We start from the raw sequence: 21,120 nt of genomic DNA on the forward strand, positions 1-21,120 counted from the left end.
CGCGTTCTGTGATATGTTCATTACTTCTCAGGAACACTCGCGGCCTTCAACCAGTTTTATCCTTAAACAAAATTGCGGGTTAGGATGTTAACAGATACTTCAAAGACAATATCCAAAAAATTACTTGTCACATACGCAGAATGTAAAACATTTTTATTTTCTCGTTTCTTCTACATCCTTGGGGAGTAAAAACGGCTGGAGCGTGGTGCTGGTCATATGACCTCCAAAATGTCCGAACTCGAGAATATGCGACACCCTACTGCCACAAACCCTTAAATGTGCCTTCATGGCACGGTTCTATACGCACGACGAACTTTACCTTACCTTTACTACTACTAAGTACTCATGCCCGGAATTTTTGTATTTTTGATCCCTCATTATGTCTCCATTGCTAACCTGTTTCATTTCCAGTCATGACAGCAATTAGTCGATGCAATAAAAATACGTCAAACTTAAAATGAAACAGGTGTCGGCGCGCGCACACACACACACACGCACACAAACACAAACTCAAGGAGAGAGAGAAAGGCGGGGTTGGGGTGGGGGAGGAACACAAAATCCTTCCACAAACTGCCAAGACTCCAACAAGACGCTTTGCCGGAAACAAGTTTGCGTGCTGGCCTTGTCTGCTATTGCCCTCCCCCACTTTCTTATCTATACAGGAGCAATGAAGAGTTTCCAACTCGCTTCTGAGTTGGTAGGAAAACGGAAGTACATTTCATTTGATCCCGTCTGTACATCCGAAATGGTAATCTGGCGGTTAAGAAAGCAACGATGAGTATGAGCGACGAAATGGTGAAACTGATGAAGGGACAATCACAAAGAACACTCCTGCACAGGTCGGGATTCGAAACCGGAACCCCTGGCGTCGTAGCGTGCTGTGCCACTCTACCACGTAATATTTTTTATGTACTCATTTTTAGCTACTTCCTTTGTTCCTTATTTTATTAAGTGTATCCGAATATTAATGTTGCTGCTATGTAAAGTCCAACGTTCATAATTTAATATCTGACTAAATTGTATTTTTTCAAAATTGTTCCACTTTGTATCACACATCTACGATACCGAAGATATTTTTTTAAAAAAAATTCTAACGTTCCTTCATTTAAAATGTGTCTGACATGCCTTAAAATGAAAACGTCTTATCTGGCCAAATATTCGAGAGTCTACCTATTTAGCGAAGCGTTTTTCTGTTGTTTGCGACGTGAACAACGTAACGTCTCGAAGGTAGTGAAGTATAAAGACATTTGTAGACATGTGAGCACTTTTGTTATCATATTCACTGATTGTAAATGTCAAATGATGGGGAATTGCAGAATTACGCCTGTTTATTTGATGGAATTCTAAGTGAAAAAGAAGAGAGGAAATGGAGATATTAATACTAACATTTATTGAACGTTTTATCCTGGATGCGAACCCGGCTTCTTAAAGGTAAGTGATCTCACTTTGTATTTGTTGAATATGTATTTAGTGTACACATTTGTGCCTAATAAAGAAGTCCAAGAAAAATGTATTTTTTAGCTAATACGTTTTAGAATTATTATTTTTTTAAGTATTTGTAGGTGTGTTTTACAACAAAAGAGTATTTCGGTATCAAAGCAGAGGGACACAAGAAAGAAAATGCAAGGGCATTAAATGAAAACTCCTTAACTTCATTAGGGGTAACATCTGAAATAAATAAATCAATAAATAAATCTAAGCGTACATATGGTGAGACATGAATCCATAGGGACAAAAGTATATTTTTGGTGAAATGGATTAGAATCACTGCGTGCACCCTAGAAAGTTTGATAAAACACCTCAAGTGTTTTTCTTAAGAGAAGTGTAATACTACCAAATAGGACCTCTGGCAAGAAATCGCTAATAGGCGGTGTGTGCCAAACAAAGAAGACGACGACAACCTATCTCCAGTTCTCAAGGGCATTTAGTGGAATGAGTGATTATAAAGTTTTATTTTGGATTTGTTCAGTAATATGGTGCAGGCGATAATCGTTCAGGTGTGTATATGTATATGATTAATTGAATTAGGTTATTTTACTTACCTTTTTGTCATTTTAGTATATATATATACTAAAGCAAGATATATATATATATATATATATATATATATATATATATATATCTTGCTTTAACCCACGGAAATAACTATTTCTGCTTCTGCATTTTTCAGCAGTGTACAAATACGCCACAAGCTGCTTCTACATGGAGCCAATCAGATTCGCAGTGTTCGATTTAAGGGAGGGGTAGGAGGTTAGAACTACATTTTACAGCGGAGGTAGATGAAGAAATTGGGATCCTTAAAACTAGCGTGAATGGGAATCTCGGTCTTTTACGATTGGTTACAATGGAAGGAGAAGGTTCTTCGCTATCCAAGGGAAGAAAGAGAAAAAATCCCGTTCGCATGTTTTTCTCCTTTGATTACATACGACGAGAATCTCACTGTCTTATTCCGGGCTGCGGAAAGAAAGTTGCGGTAAGTGCAATCTTCGGGCAGGTTGAAATGTTTCAGTTCTCGCCGTAAATTCCGTTATTTAGGATTTCAGGATGGGACTTATCTTAACTTGTCGAATCTCATAGCCGTCCTAGACCGAAGCCACCTTGATCGTGTTATTACTATTTAAACATCATAAGTGTTTTCTATCTTATAAGTTACATTCTTCCTCTCAATTGTTCTGCCAGTGAGGGTCAACGTAGAGAACGTGGTCTCGAAAAAGGAAACTGAAAACAGCTCGTCTAAATGTCGGAGAGCCTTAGTTTAGAGTGCAATGGGGTTATACGTCGTATAGAGCGACCACAAGGGGAAAAAAAACGCCGAAAAGTGTACGCACAGATTTTCCTTCTTCCATTCAGCTCTGGCCATAAGAAAGCATGCTTTACTGTGCCCCTCTCCTCCACGCGAGAGTAAGGTGCACGCGAGCCGCGAGTCTGCTCAGGTTTATATCCTTGTGGTCCCACAGTAGTTTCTGTTCATTTCTGCAGGAATTCAATCTTATCATAAAAAACTAACTAAACTTTTTGCTCTGATTGTCGTGGATTAAAAAAATGTTAGGATGCAGGCGAAAGGAAATGGAAAATAATTAACGTTTGTAAATTACACGTAGGATTGTGCACGAGTGCACTCTTGCTCACACATCACATTCTGCTATGAGCCAGCGTATTTAAAGGTGCTTGAAGACTATGGGCAGATCTTTTCATGTCTGCAGGTTTGCCTTGGGAAAATTCAAATGCCTAGTTTCAATACATTAATTAATTTAACTTTATTTGGGATTCTATGAAATTATTTGCATGGAGGTGCATATAGAAACGTTCATTTCATCATGTTAACGTTTGAAAGCAACTGATATAGTCTGACCGTGGGCAATAGTTGCTTCGGCATTTCAAAACTCGGCTGCATATGCATGTGTGGGGGGTAGAGGAGTATTTTATTTCCTATTTCGGCAATTTTACGTAGCTTTCCTACCTCTTCAGTTATTTACTATGTTGAGGTTGAATAGATATTGGGACAAACTCAATGGTACGTCCATACCTTAGCCAGGGTTTCAAATAGCAGCTTAGCTGATCAGTCACGGAGCAGGCAACGACTTTAGTCTTTACGGTGTTCTTCAAGCAGCAATTTTAGTATGGTGTCTTGATACTAATTTTTTCATGGCCATTATTTTGTTGGCCGTGACGATATAAGTTGTTATTGAACATGGTATCTAAAACTCAAAGTTTGCTGATTTACGTGAATGCTGAACTCTTACTCCAAATTGAAATGAATGCAATACTCCTTGACTACTAAAAAGTGATAGCGATACTTGAAGTGAAGGTCGGCTTCCCCGATGTCGCAGTGGTAGCGTCGTCGCCTTGTATTCCAGGGGTCCCGGGTTCGATACCCGGTGGAGGCACACAGTGGTTCGGATCCAATTTTATAAACTGTAGGTTCAGTTCCGATTAGCCTTACTGTGCATAAAGTCTGACTCTTAAACGTGACTCAGTCTTACAGATAAGAATTAGAAGTGGAAAAATGTCGATTTACTTCAAATACCCTTCAGAGGATTTTTTTTTTAACAAAACTGAAAACCGCATTTTTGTAGTTACGTTCGTCTGATTCCCGTAGGACGATAGGTGAAATACGTTTCCCGAGAAATATTTGAAAGGAGTTGTGTTAAGATGTCAAGCATGTAGCCCACAGCCATGCTGTATGATGAAAGCATAGAGGATAAGCCCCACACTTAATCTAGGTTCACAACAAAGATAGCGACTGAGAGGCCTAGCGTAATGAAAGGCAAGGAAAACTGTTAATCATTGCAAGAGACAATGAGTTTCATGTTTAGATCATTCTATCATATGTATAATTAATGAAATTGCTTATAAAAATAAAAAATGGTACAAAATGCTTCAAAGTAATTGAAAATATCGTCTCCAGGAAAAACCGAGAAAAGGAATACGCCCATTCAAACTGCAAACCTCGATTTGCATACTATATAGAAGGAATTTCCACCACATACTTGAAATTAGTTTGAGAAAATCTAAAATACGAGGAATCCCTATTCTCGTGTTGCTATTTCCTGTCAAATAAGAGGCTGTTGCGGTCTACTTCCGCGCTATACATTGAAGAAACAACGCTTTATACTCCGAAGTAGATACCAATGGTTCATGGACGCCCGCATTTTTTTTCAGGGAAGGGCAAGCAAGGTAGTTTTTTCCAGGGGGGAAACAAGGTGCATGTCCTACACCATAAGTGTTGTCTTTTAAAAAAAACATTACTTTAATTTGAAGTTATGTTCATGCAATAATTAACATATATTATTGTAGCTGAAATGACATTATATGTGTGATATATATATATATATATATAATTTTTGGTTGACTTTCATTTTCCAGGGGGGTCGTCCACCCCTTGCCCCTCTTTCGGACGTCCTTGCAAAGGTTCTATTTTTATTTCGCGTCTACCACTGTTAATCGCGATGATAAAGGATGCGATAGATGATGGAAGTGGTATAAAGACAATATCTTCTAGTCCAGGTTCTAATCAGACTTTAGACTTCGCATTGTATTACGCTAATTAATTTGCCACGGGATCGGCTACTTTGTGATTGTCTGCTCATCAAATGATTAATTAGTTATTCAAACTCTATAGGTAGCAAAGCGATATAAAATAACGAAACGGAAAAAATCCACTTGACGTCTTGTAGTACTATCATCAACCTACAATTTCATGCTCACAAATCCACACAGGAAACTTCTTGTGGCATTAGTTTTGCGGAATGGCCTTGGGAAATAAAGATCGCCCATTTCCTTGTTCAGCTCTAGACAATTCAGGTGCCTTATCGAAGCTGCTCTTGAGCACGCAGGGTTTCTAACCTACTTCGCCGTAATTCAGTTGTTGTATCTTGATCAATATGCTGCATTGAACATTCCACTCAGAAATCCCATCCTATTCAACAGGGCGAGCTCACTACCATTCACGATTTTCGTCTGTATAAAGTTTGAAAAAGAAGAAATTTTCAGAAAACTCGTGTCTAATGTATTTCATTCTTTGATGTTTGTGTAAAATTTGTAATACTATTAGTAATTGTAATACAGCGCGTCATTTTACTAGATATTCAACTAGTCTCTGTAGAAATAAGACAAAAAAGGAAGGAGGCTACTTAATGAAAAGGTGCAAACTGCTAATTTATAAATCTAAAGTCACGAAAAGAGTTCAGTCAAGGTCACGCCGCTCACCTAGTCTTGCCAGTAAGTAGACACATCCATATTTCGTTTTTGACGAAAACACGAAATGTGAAATGACATGCTGTAATGTTAATTTTTCATGTTTCTGAAAGGTGAGGTGCATTTTCCTACCCTGTTTCGTAACGAAATGATCTGCAAAATAAGAAATACTCCTAAACACAAAATTAGTTTATTTACCGATGCGATACTTTCTGAAGTTTGAAATATCCTGAGTTAGGTAATTCACGGAGAAATGATTAATTCTGCTGTAAATATTTGAGAAGCATAAATTGACCCCTTTATACAGAATAGACTTAATACTCTCGTAACTACATAAATGCGTAGCGTTCCAACAGAACTGATATGCTACGAATGTACTATAAGGGATATACTTATTTTGTGTAATAAGTGCAGTTTTTTAATCAAATTTAGGATTATATTCAATTTGTCATTTTATACACCACTTTTGATCAGATTTTTCACCGCTATAACAACGAATTTTTATTTTATTTAGCGCATTTGAACCCGAAAATTGTACCGAAATTTTGTATTATTTACCAAAAATATATGCCTCTTCTACCAATAAGCAACAATTTCAGCTGACGCAATCAACCGCATACGTACAGTGCGATGCACTAATATTGCTCGGCAAATTGTCCGACTATTTTCGTTATTTTTCTCGTACATCCTATGTGTTTTAAGCGATGGATTTTGATGTATGCTGGTGCAGAAGTTGTCAACAGCTTGTTTTGAGTTTTCTTTTAATTCTTGAAGCTCTTATTGGGTCAAATAAAATGCACTAACATGGTGATGGACAATTTGCACGGTAATACTCATGGATCCCACTGTACAACGCGCGAAGTGTCGACTGAGCAGCTAAGATGTGTGGCAACCCTGTAGGACCAGGGGTGTGGAGGAGACAAGGGGAAGCTCAGACTTTGACTGGACTGTTTTCGTGGAGAGAGCAATCGTGGGAAATTCCTACTATCCATTAGCTAGTATATCCATATAAAATTGCGGAGGATGGTTACATTCTAACATTCCAAGTAGGACCTTTATTCCATCACTTGAATTGTTTAGTAAAATTTATTATTTTAATTCGTATATGCAAAATTGGACTAAATTGATCAATTTGATGGAGTGGTAAGTTAAATTTTACGTTTGGTACATACATTATATTTCGTCAGAAACCAAATGCTTTATTGATGGCGTTGCGGGCCAAAACTGAACGTATGAAAATATTTCAGATCAAATTGTGACTTTACTGGAAAGACAAAATATCAGGTTCAGGAAAGATTTCCGTGGGTTGTAGTTTATAAAACACACACCTCTGAATGGGTGTCCAATATGTCCAGGATTGAATTGCAGTAATTGGTTAATATCAAGGAAATAGCGTTTATAACAGGGCGAAGCAATTAATGACCTAAAAATAAAATTTTAAAAATATATCATTTGTTATTAATTCCTTAACAGTTGATGAGTTAATTTTTGATAAATTTAATGGATAAGTGTAAAATGTTTAAATTTACTACAACTTGTTCGGAAAATGGAGTAATACACACTGTTAGCAGCAGTGAGATTAATGCAGAATTGGCAAATACGTGAGATTTAAAATCATTTTTTTTAAAAAATAATTTTATGTTGTATTGTTACAGAAGACAAAAGTTGCAATGGCTTTTCAGAATAAAGCTGAAGTAATATGATCAATAAACACTTGACGGAGATTCTAAAATAAAAATGATTGTCTGCTAGTAAAGACGTGTACAGTACGATACACAAGTATCGTGTGGGAAATTGACAAAGATTACTTTTGTTAATTTTTTTTCTTGCATCGTGCGTGTGTTTGAGAAATAAATGCTTGTGTAGAGATTCAGTTGCTTGTCTGGCGCTTTGTTCAAATTCGCAACTCTCATTGGGTAAAACAGAACAAACGCGATGGTGGATAATTTGCTTAGTAATTAATACTTATGCATCGAAATCAGCATGGAAAAGCTCCTCTATACTCTCATTGAAAGAACTGAAAGATACTGAAAGCAGTGTGTCCTAGGTTTACTTCAGTCAGCAAGAGGACATTATCACATGACAAAATTTGAAAAATAAGGGTAAAAGATATTCAATTAATAAAATGTCAAACTCTACAAAAAATCTTCAGAAAACTACTATAAATGTTCAAAATTACCTAGAATTGACAAAAGTTACTTATCATTACTTAAGCATTAAAAATTCAAAGCAAATTTGCCTGAACAAATTGGCTTTACTGAACAAAGTTTTTACGCACATTGTTCTTGCATTGGAGCAATCTTTGCATCCTTTTTTTAAAATTCAAAATCAAATTACTTGTTCTATTATTATAGTAAAAAGAGCAAAAGTGTGCCCATTCATCATATCACTCATCCCCAACTTCGCAATTAGACAAAATTGGCAGAAAAGCGAAGTAAAATATACTAAATCAACTCAAATGCATATCCCAATCATTGACTTTCAATTTTTCCCAAAATCTCAAAATCCATAAAAGGTAAAGGTAAAGTGCTCCCCTGTGCATAGCACCACGCCATGAAGGCGTAAATCCATAAGCACAACTTTCTCCCTATAACCTGTAGAGTTTATCTAGAAGTTAGGCGAGCTTATACCGCAAATTAGTCTTGTTCTGTCACTTATCACCACGCCCCCCTCTATAGTTGCCTCCAGCTCGTTGTCCTGTAAATTCTCCACACGCATTGTAGTCTAGCTTTCCCCATGTTCAAGAATTTCGACGTATTTTATATTGGGGAAGGTCCACTATGTGTAGGGTATTCTATAGTATTTTAATCAGGCGTAAAAAGTGCTGGGATTCCAATTTGTGACTAATCTCCATACATTAAGCATATTGTTATATAATGACAGTTAGTGGTCTCCATATATTTACGTATATGGGTATATTGTACGAATACACAAACTCGCACATAGATTTTACTTTGATATTAATTCTTTCAGTATGAATAAAACTATTTTCTTTATAGGGAGATCATAGTGGTAACCTAGAGAAACATATCAAGCGGAGGCATCAAGATAAGCTGTCATTTCTGCAGAAGAAGAAAATGAGAAATGCTATCTCTAGTAATCCGAAAGCCAATATTCTCCTAAATGTAAAGATGACCGCAGACATCCTCAGGCAGTCTTGCATCCGACTCATCTCGGAGCACGGACGTCCTTTTTCACTGATGAATGACCAAGCATTTCAAGATATAGTGAATCCTCTTTTGGAAGCGATGCCAGCTTCTGACAGGTGCGTATTTTCATCAATGTCGTCAGATTGTCCTTTACATGTATTCCTTAGTATGTTCACATTGTATACGAATGAAATTATTTTCATTGTTAGTAACGGACAGTCTTAATCAGTGTTCGGAAAGTTACTCGAGTCAGTTGCTTGGTTCAAAAAGTAGGTTCGGTGCAGCTACTCAATTTAAAGAATAACTTACTTTTGCAGTTACTTTCTGTTGGATATTTTATTGCGAAAAATTGAACACACCCAATGATCATTAATTACAAGAAAATAAATATTTAAGAAATTTTATTTTGGATTTTATGTCTGTGGTATGTCATCGCATTGTAATATTATGACAACAATCAAGATTAAACCAAACACTGAAGTTTTAATGAGCAACTAGAAATGACGAATTGCAACAAAGCGTGGATGTCCTAAATTCAAAATGAAACGAAGCCCAGCTTTCTTGCCTTAGTAGGAGATTCCGAAAAAAAAAGGAAACAAAAGCGTCCAGAAAAGAAATAGTTGGAAGCTAAACTACCCCTCTAAGAGAAAGGCCCTTAAATCAATTTGACGTATACAAACAAGACTAATTATTCAAATGCCAACAACTCTAAGCTGATTTTTCAAAGGATGACGCTTGGTCCGCGCATAGTCCATCGCAGCTATTTCTGGCTTTCAAGACAGAACCCACTCCTTAACTAGCTCAACTACTGTCCTCGCGTAGCTGGGCAGGACTGAAATTTTGGAGGGCTCCCACCAGGAATTTAACCCTGGACCGCTAGCGCCAAATGTTAAATCACTAATAATTTGGCTACGCGGGAGCCCATAGTTGAAACAGTGTTGCCAAATTTAACTTTTTCCCCCAACGCTACAAATTTTAAAGTTAAAAATTTGTCTTAAAGAATAGTAAAAGTAACGTCATAAAGTTACATCTATTGCAAAAATGAAACTCTGCTACGGTTACAGCTACCTTCTTTAGTTAGAATTCCTTAGAAATTCATTTCAGGTTACTTCAAATACATTGATTTTATTGATCCAGCCTCATGTAATGAAGGTAGAGAGTTCTGTATATCCTTACAATGTTTAGAAGGAATGCAATTACGTTAAGTTAGTTTTTCAAATAACTGTAAAACTAGTTACTCACTGACATAATCATGAGTAATTTCAACTGCAACAGTTACTCTTTGAATAAGTAAACTAAGTATAACTGTCTGGAAAAGTAATTTTCTGAAGACTGATATGTATGAGACACATTTTTTCATCAAATGATATTTAACACACTTTTGTACACTCAAACAAAACTAATTAATATAAAGTTTTCAAATATTATGTCAAATTTTCCTCAATTTTACAAAGTTGTTACATATACAGTGCGTTCGTTTTAAACTCTTATAACACAGGTTAGGTCGGAATATGTAATATAAATACTGTATAATTGTCTGCATGCTAGACGTTACGGGACGAAAATGCCGGCATCTGTCCCATATCACGTGCTAACTCTGCGCAGAGACAAAACAAACTCACTGTACTCCATATGCCTAGAGACAGGTTATGCTAACATTCTGTAGCTTTCCAGTGCTGGATGGAACTGAGCATGCAGTACAACTTATTTAGATATCCCCTATATACTATTGTTAATATATTTTAGAAAATAAAAAAAATATAGGTGTCACATATATCCTTTTCACAGCCTTAGGTATATCTGAATGAAGCAAAAAGACCTATTGCCAAAGCCCAGTGCTGTGACCAGGGAGGGTGGTGTTATAACTTCCTCATTAGTTCAAACTTTACTAAAGAGCGTTGATTGCATCAAATAACACTGTTTATTGCATGCAAGCTGCGTTAGTTTCTAGACACACTGATAGAGGTTAACCTATTATGGTTTTAAATAACAATCTTTTTCACTTTCACCAAAAAAGTGTTCTGCTTTCTCATATTTGTAGCATTTGCCTAGTTGATGAAAGCTTGATAATATAATTAATTCATACTATTTGAAAAATATTTTTAAGAATTTTAATTCTATTTTGGGTTTGAAACAAATGTCTTGAAAATTTCAAAAATCAAGAAACAACTTATCAATTAAGGATTAAAGCAAATTTTATTCTCTGCAGGTTTATCGTGAACAAGGAAGGTGTACGGAACATGCTATTCAGTCAGGCCCAGCAGATCAGAGAAACAATACGCGGCGAAATGGAGGGAAAATTGATACATCTAAAAGTTGATTCTACTTCGAAAAATGGACGATCATTCTTTGGTGTCAACGTCCAGTTTGTTGTAAATGGGGCTCTCCAATTGCGTACTTTGTCAGTTCAAGAGTTATTTGTGTCTCAAACAGGTAGCAATTTGCGTTACGAATTGTTGAACATTCTGGATAAGTATAATGTGCCCGTGGAGAATATATATAGTTTAACTACAGACACTGGAGCAAACATGATTAAAGCCGGGAAACTTATTGGGGAAGATCAAGAAACAAAGATGTCTAATATTTCTCAAGACACTTACGAAGATGAAGATATTGAAATGGAATTGACGAGTAAAGATTATCGTCTCCAATCCGTTCGTTGCGCGTCGCATACTCTTCATTTAGTCGTGAATGATGCTCTCAATTCCATTCCTGAAGTTAAGGATATTATTGTGACATGTCAAGCAGCATGCCGTGTCTTACGATCGCCTACAGCACGGCGTCAATTGAATGCAGAATCACTGCCGGTACCATCCCTTGATGTCCCGACAAGATGGAACAGCACAAATGATATGCTCCAGTCACTTTTTACACTTAAAAAGTTCATAGGGGATTACTATCAAGAGCAAGTTAAAATAAAGCAAGAAGACTGGATATACATTGAGGCTATTTTGACGTCACTGGAACCAGCCAAAGTAGCCACAAAGAGGCTGCAAGAAGAACAGCTTCTACTTGGCGACTTCTACGGGATATGGCTGGAGTGTCGCCTTAAAACATCAACAATCAACACAGACCTTGCACGCCACATAGTAGAGGGCATGGACAAACGAGAAAAACAAGCATTATATGTCAATAACGAAGAGAGACTTCCATCATTATTTGAGTATCCAGGATTTCTTGCTTCTATTTACATGGATCCCAGGTACTTTTCTGTTTTAAGTGAAGAAAACATCCATGTGGCGAAGGTGTATCTCCAGAAGTTGTGGTTAAGACTTGAACACATGAAATCCTTATCAGTGTGTGGAGAGGTAAAGAAACAAGAAGATTCCAGCACTGAAGATGATGACAGTGACCATGTCACAAACTACTTAAAGAAACAAGATTTATTGCGGCGGAATACCATATCTGCACCAAAGTTTAATATTGCGTCATTATTGGACACTTACTTTGTTTCAACTCGAAGACTGAAAAGGACTGAAAATGTTCTAAATTTCTGGGAAATTAGAAAATCAAGTTGTCCCGAATTGTACATTTTGGCTTCTATTGTTCTCTCTACTCCTGCAACACAAGTTAGTGTCGAGAGACTCTTTTCATCTCTGAAATTCATACTAAACCCACTCAGGTGTAATATGGCAACCGAAATTATTGATGACATACTTGTTATTAGAAATAATTATATTTTCATGAAAAAAAATCTAACTAAATCTTCATTAAAAAGCAATCTCAGAAATAGCAGCACAGAATTGACTACAAACATTGTAGCAAACTTTGTGGAATCCAATGATACACCACAGAAAGATCTTGTACAACATGTTGAAAATGTGGGGAATATTACTGTCTAGATTAATGTATATAATTACTTGATTTTTTTTGTGATCTTATAGTTCATTATACATAAGTAGCTGTAACCAAAGAAAATCTTTTCAGAGGTTCCATAAGAAGTAATTTAATTAAAAGAACAATTTTGCTCGTACTTGTTTAATGTTTCCTAGTAATTAATACATTTAGTTTTGAGTAGCTGTCTTACCTGTTCACAAAATTGCACAGATATACTGATGTTATACAAGAGTATGAAATATATTTTTATTCATGTCAAATTTGTGGAATTCTGTTTAGTTTTAAATTGACACCTGAAGGAAATGACAGTGTATTTGCTTTGTTTTGAAAGATACAAAATTTCTCTAGTTTTTTAAGTAATAAGGTCTTTTTTTTCCTTGTTTTAGAATTTACCTTGGAATGATTAAGAGAATAATAAAGATATTCAACAAAATTTTAAAAACTGTTTCAATATATACTTTTCAGAACCTCCGTTCTATTCTTATGCTTATACAGTACGAATGCATACTTTAAATATATGTATATTTACATTTTTTAAAAAAAAATTGAGCTTCGATGTTGTAGGGAGTTGAATATATGGCAAATATTGTTATTCCTTGGTTGGTGAACAAATCCTAATTTTTTTTATTGTATTAATTCCCATGATATCTATTTCTTTGTGAGAGATTAGTGTAAATTTTTAGATTTTTTATGATAAATTTGACAGCCATTTTAGAATGTACCTCAAAATGTAACATTTAGAGCAAATTACTCAGGAACACCACTCAATAACAGACGTTACTGTTAGCCTCCTAATATGTAACCTAAAATCAATTCTTGTTTTTCAAACACGCTACTTCCTAAGGTTAAGTTTAGTTCTCTTGTTATAAAATTCTCTTAATAAAATATCAAAAAATGGCAACATCATTGTCATTATCTTGTCTAAGTAATTATTGCATGGCATCTGATAAATTATCAAAAGACGCACGCAAATGCAAATTAATGTACATTAATTACCTTGATGGACGCACGTGTCTGCCTGTGTGTGTATCCAAATCAGCATGTTACTTTCTAATGTTCTGGACAATGAGTTTTTGAAGAATGGAAACCGAATAGTCAATCACTCTACTACCAAATCATCCCGTGTAACAGCATGGAATGTAAATGGAGATGACAAATAGCATCCACATATCTTTTGAACTTGACTCATTTTGTTAGAATCAGTCGTTCCACATGTCTTATCGATACCTCAAAAATACTGAACCCACAATTGTAATATTAAAATGGGCTCCAATAACTATCAAAGTTTAATTTTTGCATGGCAGAGTTGGGGTCATGTAAATTCTTGTCCTCGCTAAAGTACAGTATGCGTACGTTGCACAAGACTATATAAAAACAAAGTAAATTTGTTACACACACATAAGTGCGCGCCCGCAATTGCATAGCTGAAAGTCTACTGAACACACACACACATCAACTTTCGAGCACTAACGATGACCATTGCCATAAGCACAATCTCTGGCGTGTGTCCAAACATGCACTTCTATGTTCACTATCTAGTAGTAGCAATTTATGGTAGAAATCAATGGTCACTAAAAGTGCATGTTACAACGTCTGCCCACACCTGGGAGTTAGGAATGGAAGACATCGCCATTATGTTATTAAGTGTCCTGTTCAAAATGTCCTTACTTTTATTTTTAAGAAATTTGCCAGAGAACGAAGCGCGATAGTTTTCAATTACATAGAAAATGATGCACCCCCTCAGAGGAGTAACCACAAATTCTTGTCTGCGGGGGGAGTACTTGGATAAACTATTAATAATAGTAGTAATAATGGCACTATTATTATACGTACACAATTTATATAGCCTATATTAATACATTACATAATGAATTCATTCGCCCCCACAACAAACAACAAAAAATATGCCTCTGAAATGTGTGCGCTTCTTCTCCCCCAAACAATTGTTCATACATTTAAGACTCAACTGTTTGTAATAGTCTGACGTACTTACTTCTTGTTACTTCTTCCTCTGGCAATTTACAATGCATTACAGAAAATAAATTGCTAGCGAAGCGATCAAGAAAACTTTTAGATCCAAATTTTTGCAAACTGAAAACAATATTGATTTAATATGGCGCAAAAAAATCATGGAGGCCCATGACATTCTCTTTTACATTTTTTTTTCTATTTACATCGTTCGGCGTCCAGGGCTGACTGCCGCCGTCCCCTATACATCGACCACAAGGAAAAAAACCTTGGGACGAAAAGTCCCCGCGCAGCTTTCCCTTCTTCCCTCCACCTCGGGCCATAAGGAAGCATGGTCCACTCTCCCCCTCCCCTACAAGCGGGAGTATGGTGTACAGGAGTCGTGGGTCTGCGCAGGTTGTTTTGCTCATGGTTCCACTATAGCTAAGGGTTTGAAATTGACAAGACTGTAAGAAAAGCAGATATTGCGAGCGAAACGAGCTAGACAATTTTATATAACTTTATTTACATTTGTATAAAGATATAAATCGAAAGGGGGCAATTGCCCTTCTGTGCCTCCTTGCAGATGCTCTTGACCGTCTGGAAGAAATAATGCACGAAAGACGTGAAAACTAAATCCGTCTTTAGTATCGTTTTGTCCTGCAACTCTTACATTCTGCAACCTTTCTTTCCATAGTTCAATGTTTGCAACCTTACCCTTTAGAATTGATTTCCGTCCAAGGTTGAGGCCCAATCTCCCCCCCCCCCTGTGGTTGCGCCACTGCACCTTCTTTAGCCGTAGTTGTTTTGTGAACTTTCATTGGCTTAAAAATACTTCATTTTCTTCAAGAGCATAATATAGTTTAATAACCGGCGATAAAATTCCTCTCCCCTAAATTTCTGGATTAAAGTATAATAATATAGGGGCATGGAAATCTGAAAGGGGGGTGCGGATGGCCACCTCTCTCCTTTAGAAAACGAATGTCAGCTAAAAGTATATATTTCACACGTATAATTTGATTCCAGTCATAGTAATTTACATTAATTATTATAATGGGTATGCAGGAATGCGATAATTTCGAATTCAAGTGGTGTTTCTTGAGGGGGCAACACTATTGTCGGGGTAATATGCCCCATGGAAAAATACCTCGCTTCTCCCTCCGTCGAAAATATCTGCAGACGTCCATGATTAGGGCGGGGCATTAACCCCCCCTTTGGACTTCGTGCGCACGCCTATGGCTACTCATTTCTACACTACATGGAAGGTTTATTCAATTTCGAGCCAAAAATGTAATTTTCAAATCAGGGTTTTTAAACGTCCACGAACCCATCAACTAATGGGTTCTATTGGGTTCCGCAACAATACCGGAACCTGTTCTATCACAGTATAAATTCGGTCCAAGTTGCGTATTGTTTCATTTCAAATATGGAACTTAGACCGTCTTTAAATTGATCCGGAACGAAGGACCCTGTGCCGTATTTCAATTGATCCAGAAAAAAGGTTCCTGGAACTTATTTAAATACCTTAAACATAAAAAGGCTCTTTACGGTCCAGATCCATTTATGCTTGCTAATATTCCCTGCTGAACCTGAATTGAATTGATTTAAAATTCCTGATCCTTTAACAACCCTGGTGGAAATTCATTAATTTACAAACAACCATATTTTTAACGAAACATTAATCCCACACAATATACTGAGTTATTTTTCGCAATGTTCCAATGAATGGCAAGAGATTTGGGCTATTCCTTTTTCTTCCTTGATGTTTAATAGATTATATTTGTCACGCACCTATAACGTTACTAGCAAACATTTGTGAATTGTTCTTTCCTTGTAACGTTAACATCTACCATACTGAATTTCTTTACGTTCCTTATGCAGATGGTATGTACCCAACTGCATTTTGTTCCGTTCCGCTACAGTGGTTTACATTTTGTTACATTCCTATGTAACGTTAATTAACCATATTGCCTTTCACTTCGTTCCGTTACGGAGGATTGCATTCATTACGTTCCTATGTACCGTTATTTACTACCATGTTGCATTTCGTTACGTTTTTTTGTAACGCTAGTATATACCACAATGCATTTCGTTACTACGTTCCTTGTATCCTTGTAACGGTAGTATATACCATATTGCATATTACGTTATGTTCCAATGTGCTCATTTCGTTCCGTTCCTTTATAACGTTAATATCTACCATAATACATTTTGTTACGTTCTCTGTAACGTCAGTCTGTAACATATTGCATTTCGTTACGTTCCATGGGTACCAGCAGCTGAACCATACTCTTCCTCCTACAAAATGGAACGTACCGTGTAACGCAAATTGGGTACGTTACGACTCCCTGCCTCAAGAACGGACGTAACGATATTTTCCCCTTTTTACCTTGCGTAAGATGATCACCTAAAGATGTACGAAGCTTACACCGCATTCAAGAGGGTTACTATGGAAGGATCCAACGACATGTATTGCACGTCCGCGGAGTTTATTCAGAGACGTTCGATGTACGTGATAAACACATCGAAACGCAAGCAGGTGGTGATCAGCGACCTTACAAGCATCTAGCATCTAGGTGTTCGTGGATTTCCAACAGGCGATACCCGACATTACCCTATGCAGCGTGGTCTTTACGATATAAAGAACGAGAGAATCATTGAACAGTTTTGATTTTTTTTAAATGAAATAAATACCCTTTCGTTAAAAACCCCAACCGAGTTTTCTTTTTGTGGGCATTAGCATTGTTGTTCCCATATCAGCCAATCTCCCCAGACCGGAGTCCCTGCCGACCACACTCGATGTTCCAAGGCCTGTCGTACCTTGCTGTGAGATCCCTGTTGTCCCGGTGTGCGATATCGTGTTCCTTGCAGGCGGCATCTAAGGGGATGACTCTCGGATCGCCGCGATTTATTGGCTTGTCTAACTTGGTGCCGGGACAGCAGTATTGGTAGCCCGGAGTATGCATTTCGAAGTGTATTTTTTTTGTATTTGACGAGTCCCTTTCTTTCCGCCTGCTTCCAGAATCGCGGGGGCAAGATGTTGATGATCTTGCTCAGATACCTTTCGGTTCGTTGACGATGAAGCGACTTAGTTTGGAAATGATCATATCCACAATGCCGACTTTTTCGTTGCGAAAATTTCGGTTCCTGGCACTTTCTTCTCCGGCGATGACCAGCAACCCATCCACGAGTTTACAAACGTCGTCCAGCCACACGAATTCCACGGGTAAATTTGTGTAGCGTTTGATATAGCTGCCGGTTGGTAGGTGAGTGCCACCGGGCTGCTGCTGCTGCTGCTTCATTTCGTTCAACAGCGGTTTCATGACGTTCCTGTACTTCTCGCTGCTACTCGACTTGACCCTGTAATGACATGGATCGTTGAGCGCGTCGGTTATCTAGAGAATTTCGTTGTAGTTGTCGAAATCCTCTTCGGAATACACGTTGGGATCGGGACGTTTCTTAGTGACCAGTTTCCAGAGTCCCGCCGTGCCTGCGTACTTCTTGAAGGAACCTTTCCATCACGCTCGGTTCTCTTTGTAAATGATGATATCGTCCTTGTCGAACGTGACGTGCCAACTGCCTATCTGTCAAACGACGATCCAGGAAGGATTGTGTGTCGGATACAAACCAGAAACTTCGTTTCTGTCATCGCCTTTAGATATTTGGCCGCTGTCGGCCCTAATCCTATTCCCTCTACGGATGACGAACTGCTGCTGATGCTGCTGCTGCTGGGCGACGGTAACCTACTGGGAAGCGGAGGCAGATCAAATTTTGGTTCAAGACACACGCACACACACACACACAAACACACACACACACACAACTGTAAAAATAAAAGGCGTAAAAAGCTTTGGCTCCTCCACCTCACCTCGGACGATCTGTAACCTACTGGGGTATGCTACTAGCTTAGACCTATAGTTTCATCTGACCAAGAAATATATATACTTTTTAACTGGTTCAAATATCATGAAATTAAACATAACATTCTAAAAAATATGGAAAACTCATGCATGTTAACTCGTGTTACCTATTCTGAAATGAAATGCTCCCTTCCCTCTACACACATATATAGGTCGGATTTGGTATCCCCCAAATGACCCCAAATTACCGTGCCAATGATATAAATGATCAATAGATTTTCTTACATTAATTTATTTGTAAGGACGGACATTTTACACAAATTTTAGTGTTCTTTGCTAGATATAAATTAGTGCATCCCATTATATCTCTATTATGTTGTTCTGTAACATTTTATTCTTATGCAATAACGAACTGAAGATTCAATTGCCATGTACAGTGAAGTAAAAATACTCTGGTATCGTTCTTAATGACTCTCTATGTAACCGTAGTTATTGCACATAAGTATTTTGTGCAGTTTTTCGTTCTCCTTTTCTGTTCAGTGTTTTTGCACTTTTATCCATGGATAGATTTTTTATGGTTGTTCGATGTCCATTAAGTTTCTTTTAATCTGTGATGTGTTCCTATTATATGGCATATTTATCCAAACTTACCATACATTCATTATGATTGAAGGCGAACATGAACAACAAACCTGATAAAAATGGAAGATATTGGTTGTCAACTTGATACCCAGATAAGTGCTAGCGGTGCTAGTGACACCTCAGCTTTCGGCTATTATAGTTGTTCTTACCTTTGCAGACTATGTGAGATACATATTGTTTGTGAGTTTAATGTGTTAAAATGTAATTTGTAATTGATCTTGTGGAAAGATACTGATAAATTAAAGATTTTGAAATGTGACAGTGATAATAGTGATACTGCATATAAAGGGTGTTTTTTTAAGAGTGATAGAACTTTCGATAGGGATAGCTGTCATTTGTTTTGTTTTGATGACATGTTGTTTTGTCATTTCTGATCAGTGAGCATTGGCAAATGATCATGGAAAGACTGACGCCGCAACAACGTTTACAAATTGTGGAAATATACTTCCAAAATCAATGTTTGTTCGCCAAACTTATAGAGCACTTCGGAAATATCGGTGCTCTCAGTGAATTGGCCAGGAAGATCATGTGACCTAACGCCCCTGAATTATTTTCTTTGGGGATATGTAACGTCTCTGGTTTATGCTGATAAACCAGCAACAATTAACGATTTGGAAGCCAACATAACTCGTGTTATTAACGACAAACGTCCCCAATTACTTGAAAAAGTGGTTCAAAATTGGACTGATCGAATTCGGTTCATCACAGCTAGTCGTGGTGGACATATGCCGGAAATTATTTTCAAAAAGTAAATGTCAAAAAGTTATCTTTCAAATAAAAACACAAATGGCTTCAAACTTAATTTTTTATGTGTTTTATTTCAATTCAAAGTTCTATCACTCTAAAAAAAAAAACACTATATGAATGTTGTAACGGTATCGGGGGCGTTGCCCCAAGCACTACCGTTAGGGGTTATGCAGCTCAGATGTCTGGGCGTAGAGCTGAAAGAGAATGCTTTATTATCTAGGTAGAGTCTTAATCCTAAATATGAAAACCTGTAGGGTGTAGACACAATTAGGCGCATGAGTAATGATTAACATTAACAAGGTTTATTATAGAAAACAGATGTGGCTGATATATGAAGAATATCCCAACCTGTGCGTTAGGGGAAGGGAGCTGAAATGAAAGAAGGGTAGATTAACGATACTTAGTAAACTTGAAGTGAAGATCCTTGTCCATCTTCTAAGTGCCTCAAGACAGCCTGGACTTGGCTGGGTGGATAGCCATCTTGGGTCGGAGACTGGACAGCGCCTCCGGCCGTAATTCAGATCTGCTGGTCGACTACCACCACTTCTAGTCTTGTGACTAGGGCTTAATACTTCGGGTGTGGCCGAAACAACCCTCGGCAAGGTTACTTCTGTTGCCTCGTGTCGTTGTCAGGAAGTGCAGAAGGTCTGGGGGGACATGGATAGAGGACTGACTGTCCTTGCATCGTGTCATCGGTCGTTCGCATGTGGTATCCTCACATGTGGGACTCTCCGCACGTGGAGTAACTGATCGTATCTGGTTCCTAGAAACCTTCTCAGTAACCGCAGCTTTGCTGTTGTTTCTGACCTTACTTCACCAAAGGGTAGCAAGTGCATGTGGACTGAAGACAGGCGAGATAAGATCGATCCACAGCGCCTTGAGTGCTTCCTGTTGAAAACCGCACTCAAATCCAAGTTTACAGAAGGTCATGAACGTGCAGAAACTTGCACGTTACAATGTGTAGGTTAGAATTTAGAGTATGACGATTTTATTGAAATAGAAAACTCAATGATAGATTATTTATGTACGTTTCGACAGACTAGTAACTAGTATACATTCTTATGTTACTGATTAGCAAAGTTCAGTGAACCTTACTAAGGCGACCAAAGAATTAAATAGGTCTCTAATTTAGCATTATTTGGCATACAAGTATGTTTCCTCTTCCAAAGATTAGAACCTTGGAAAATGTGCACGTGAAGAAATTAAAGTGTAAATAATTTCTTAAATAGAATTCTATATTC

The 21,120-nt window shown here is 37.5% G+C and overlaps 2 protein-coding genes across 2 annotated transcripts in view; one reads left to right on the forward strand and one right to left on the reverse strand.

Annotated features, from left to right (window-relative positions):
- The window catches only part of LOC146002312 (uncharacterized), a 204,350-nt gene that overhangs the window by 180,662 nt on the left and 2,568 nt on the right, over positions 1-21,120 (reverse strand). The gene's annotated exons all lie outside the window — the stretch shown is intronic.
- LOC146002625 (uncharacterized) lies at positions 8,829-17,512 on the forward strand. The gene is made up of 3 exons (XM_083140586.1): positions 8,829-8,962; positions 11,056-12,194; positions 17,391-17,512. Exons 1-3 carry the CDS (start codon positions 8,829-8,831, stop codon positions 17,510-17,512), a joined length of 1,395 nt encoding a protein of 464 aa, XP_082996712.1.

This window comes from Lepisma saccharinum, chromosome 18 (assembly GCF_977018435.1).
Source record: "Lepisma saccharinum chromosome 18, izLepSacc3.1, whole genome shotgun sequence".
Lineage (NCBI taxonomy): Eukaryota > Metazoa > Arthropoda > Insecta > Zygentoma > Lepismatidae > Lepisma > Lepisma saccharinum.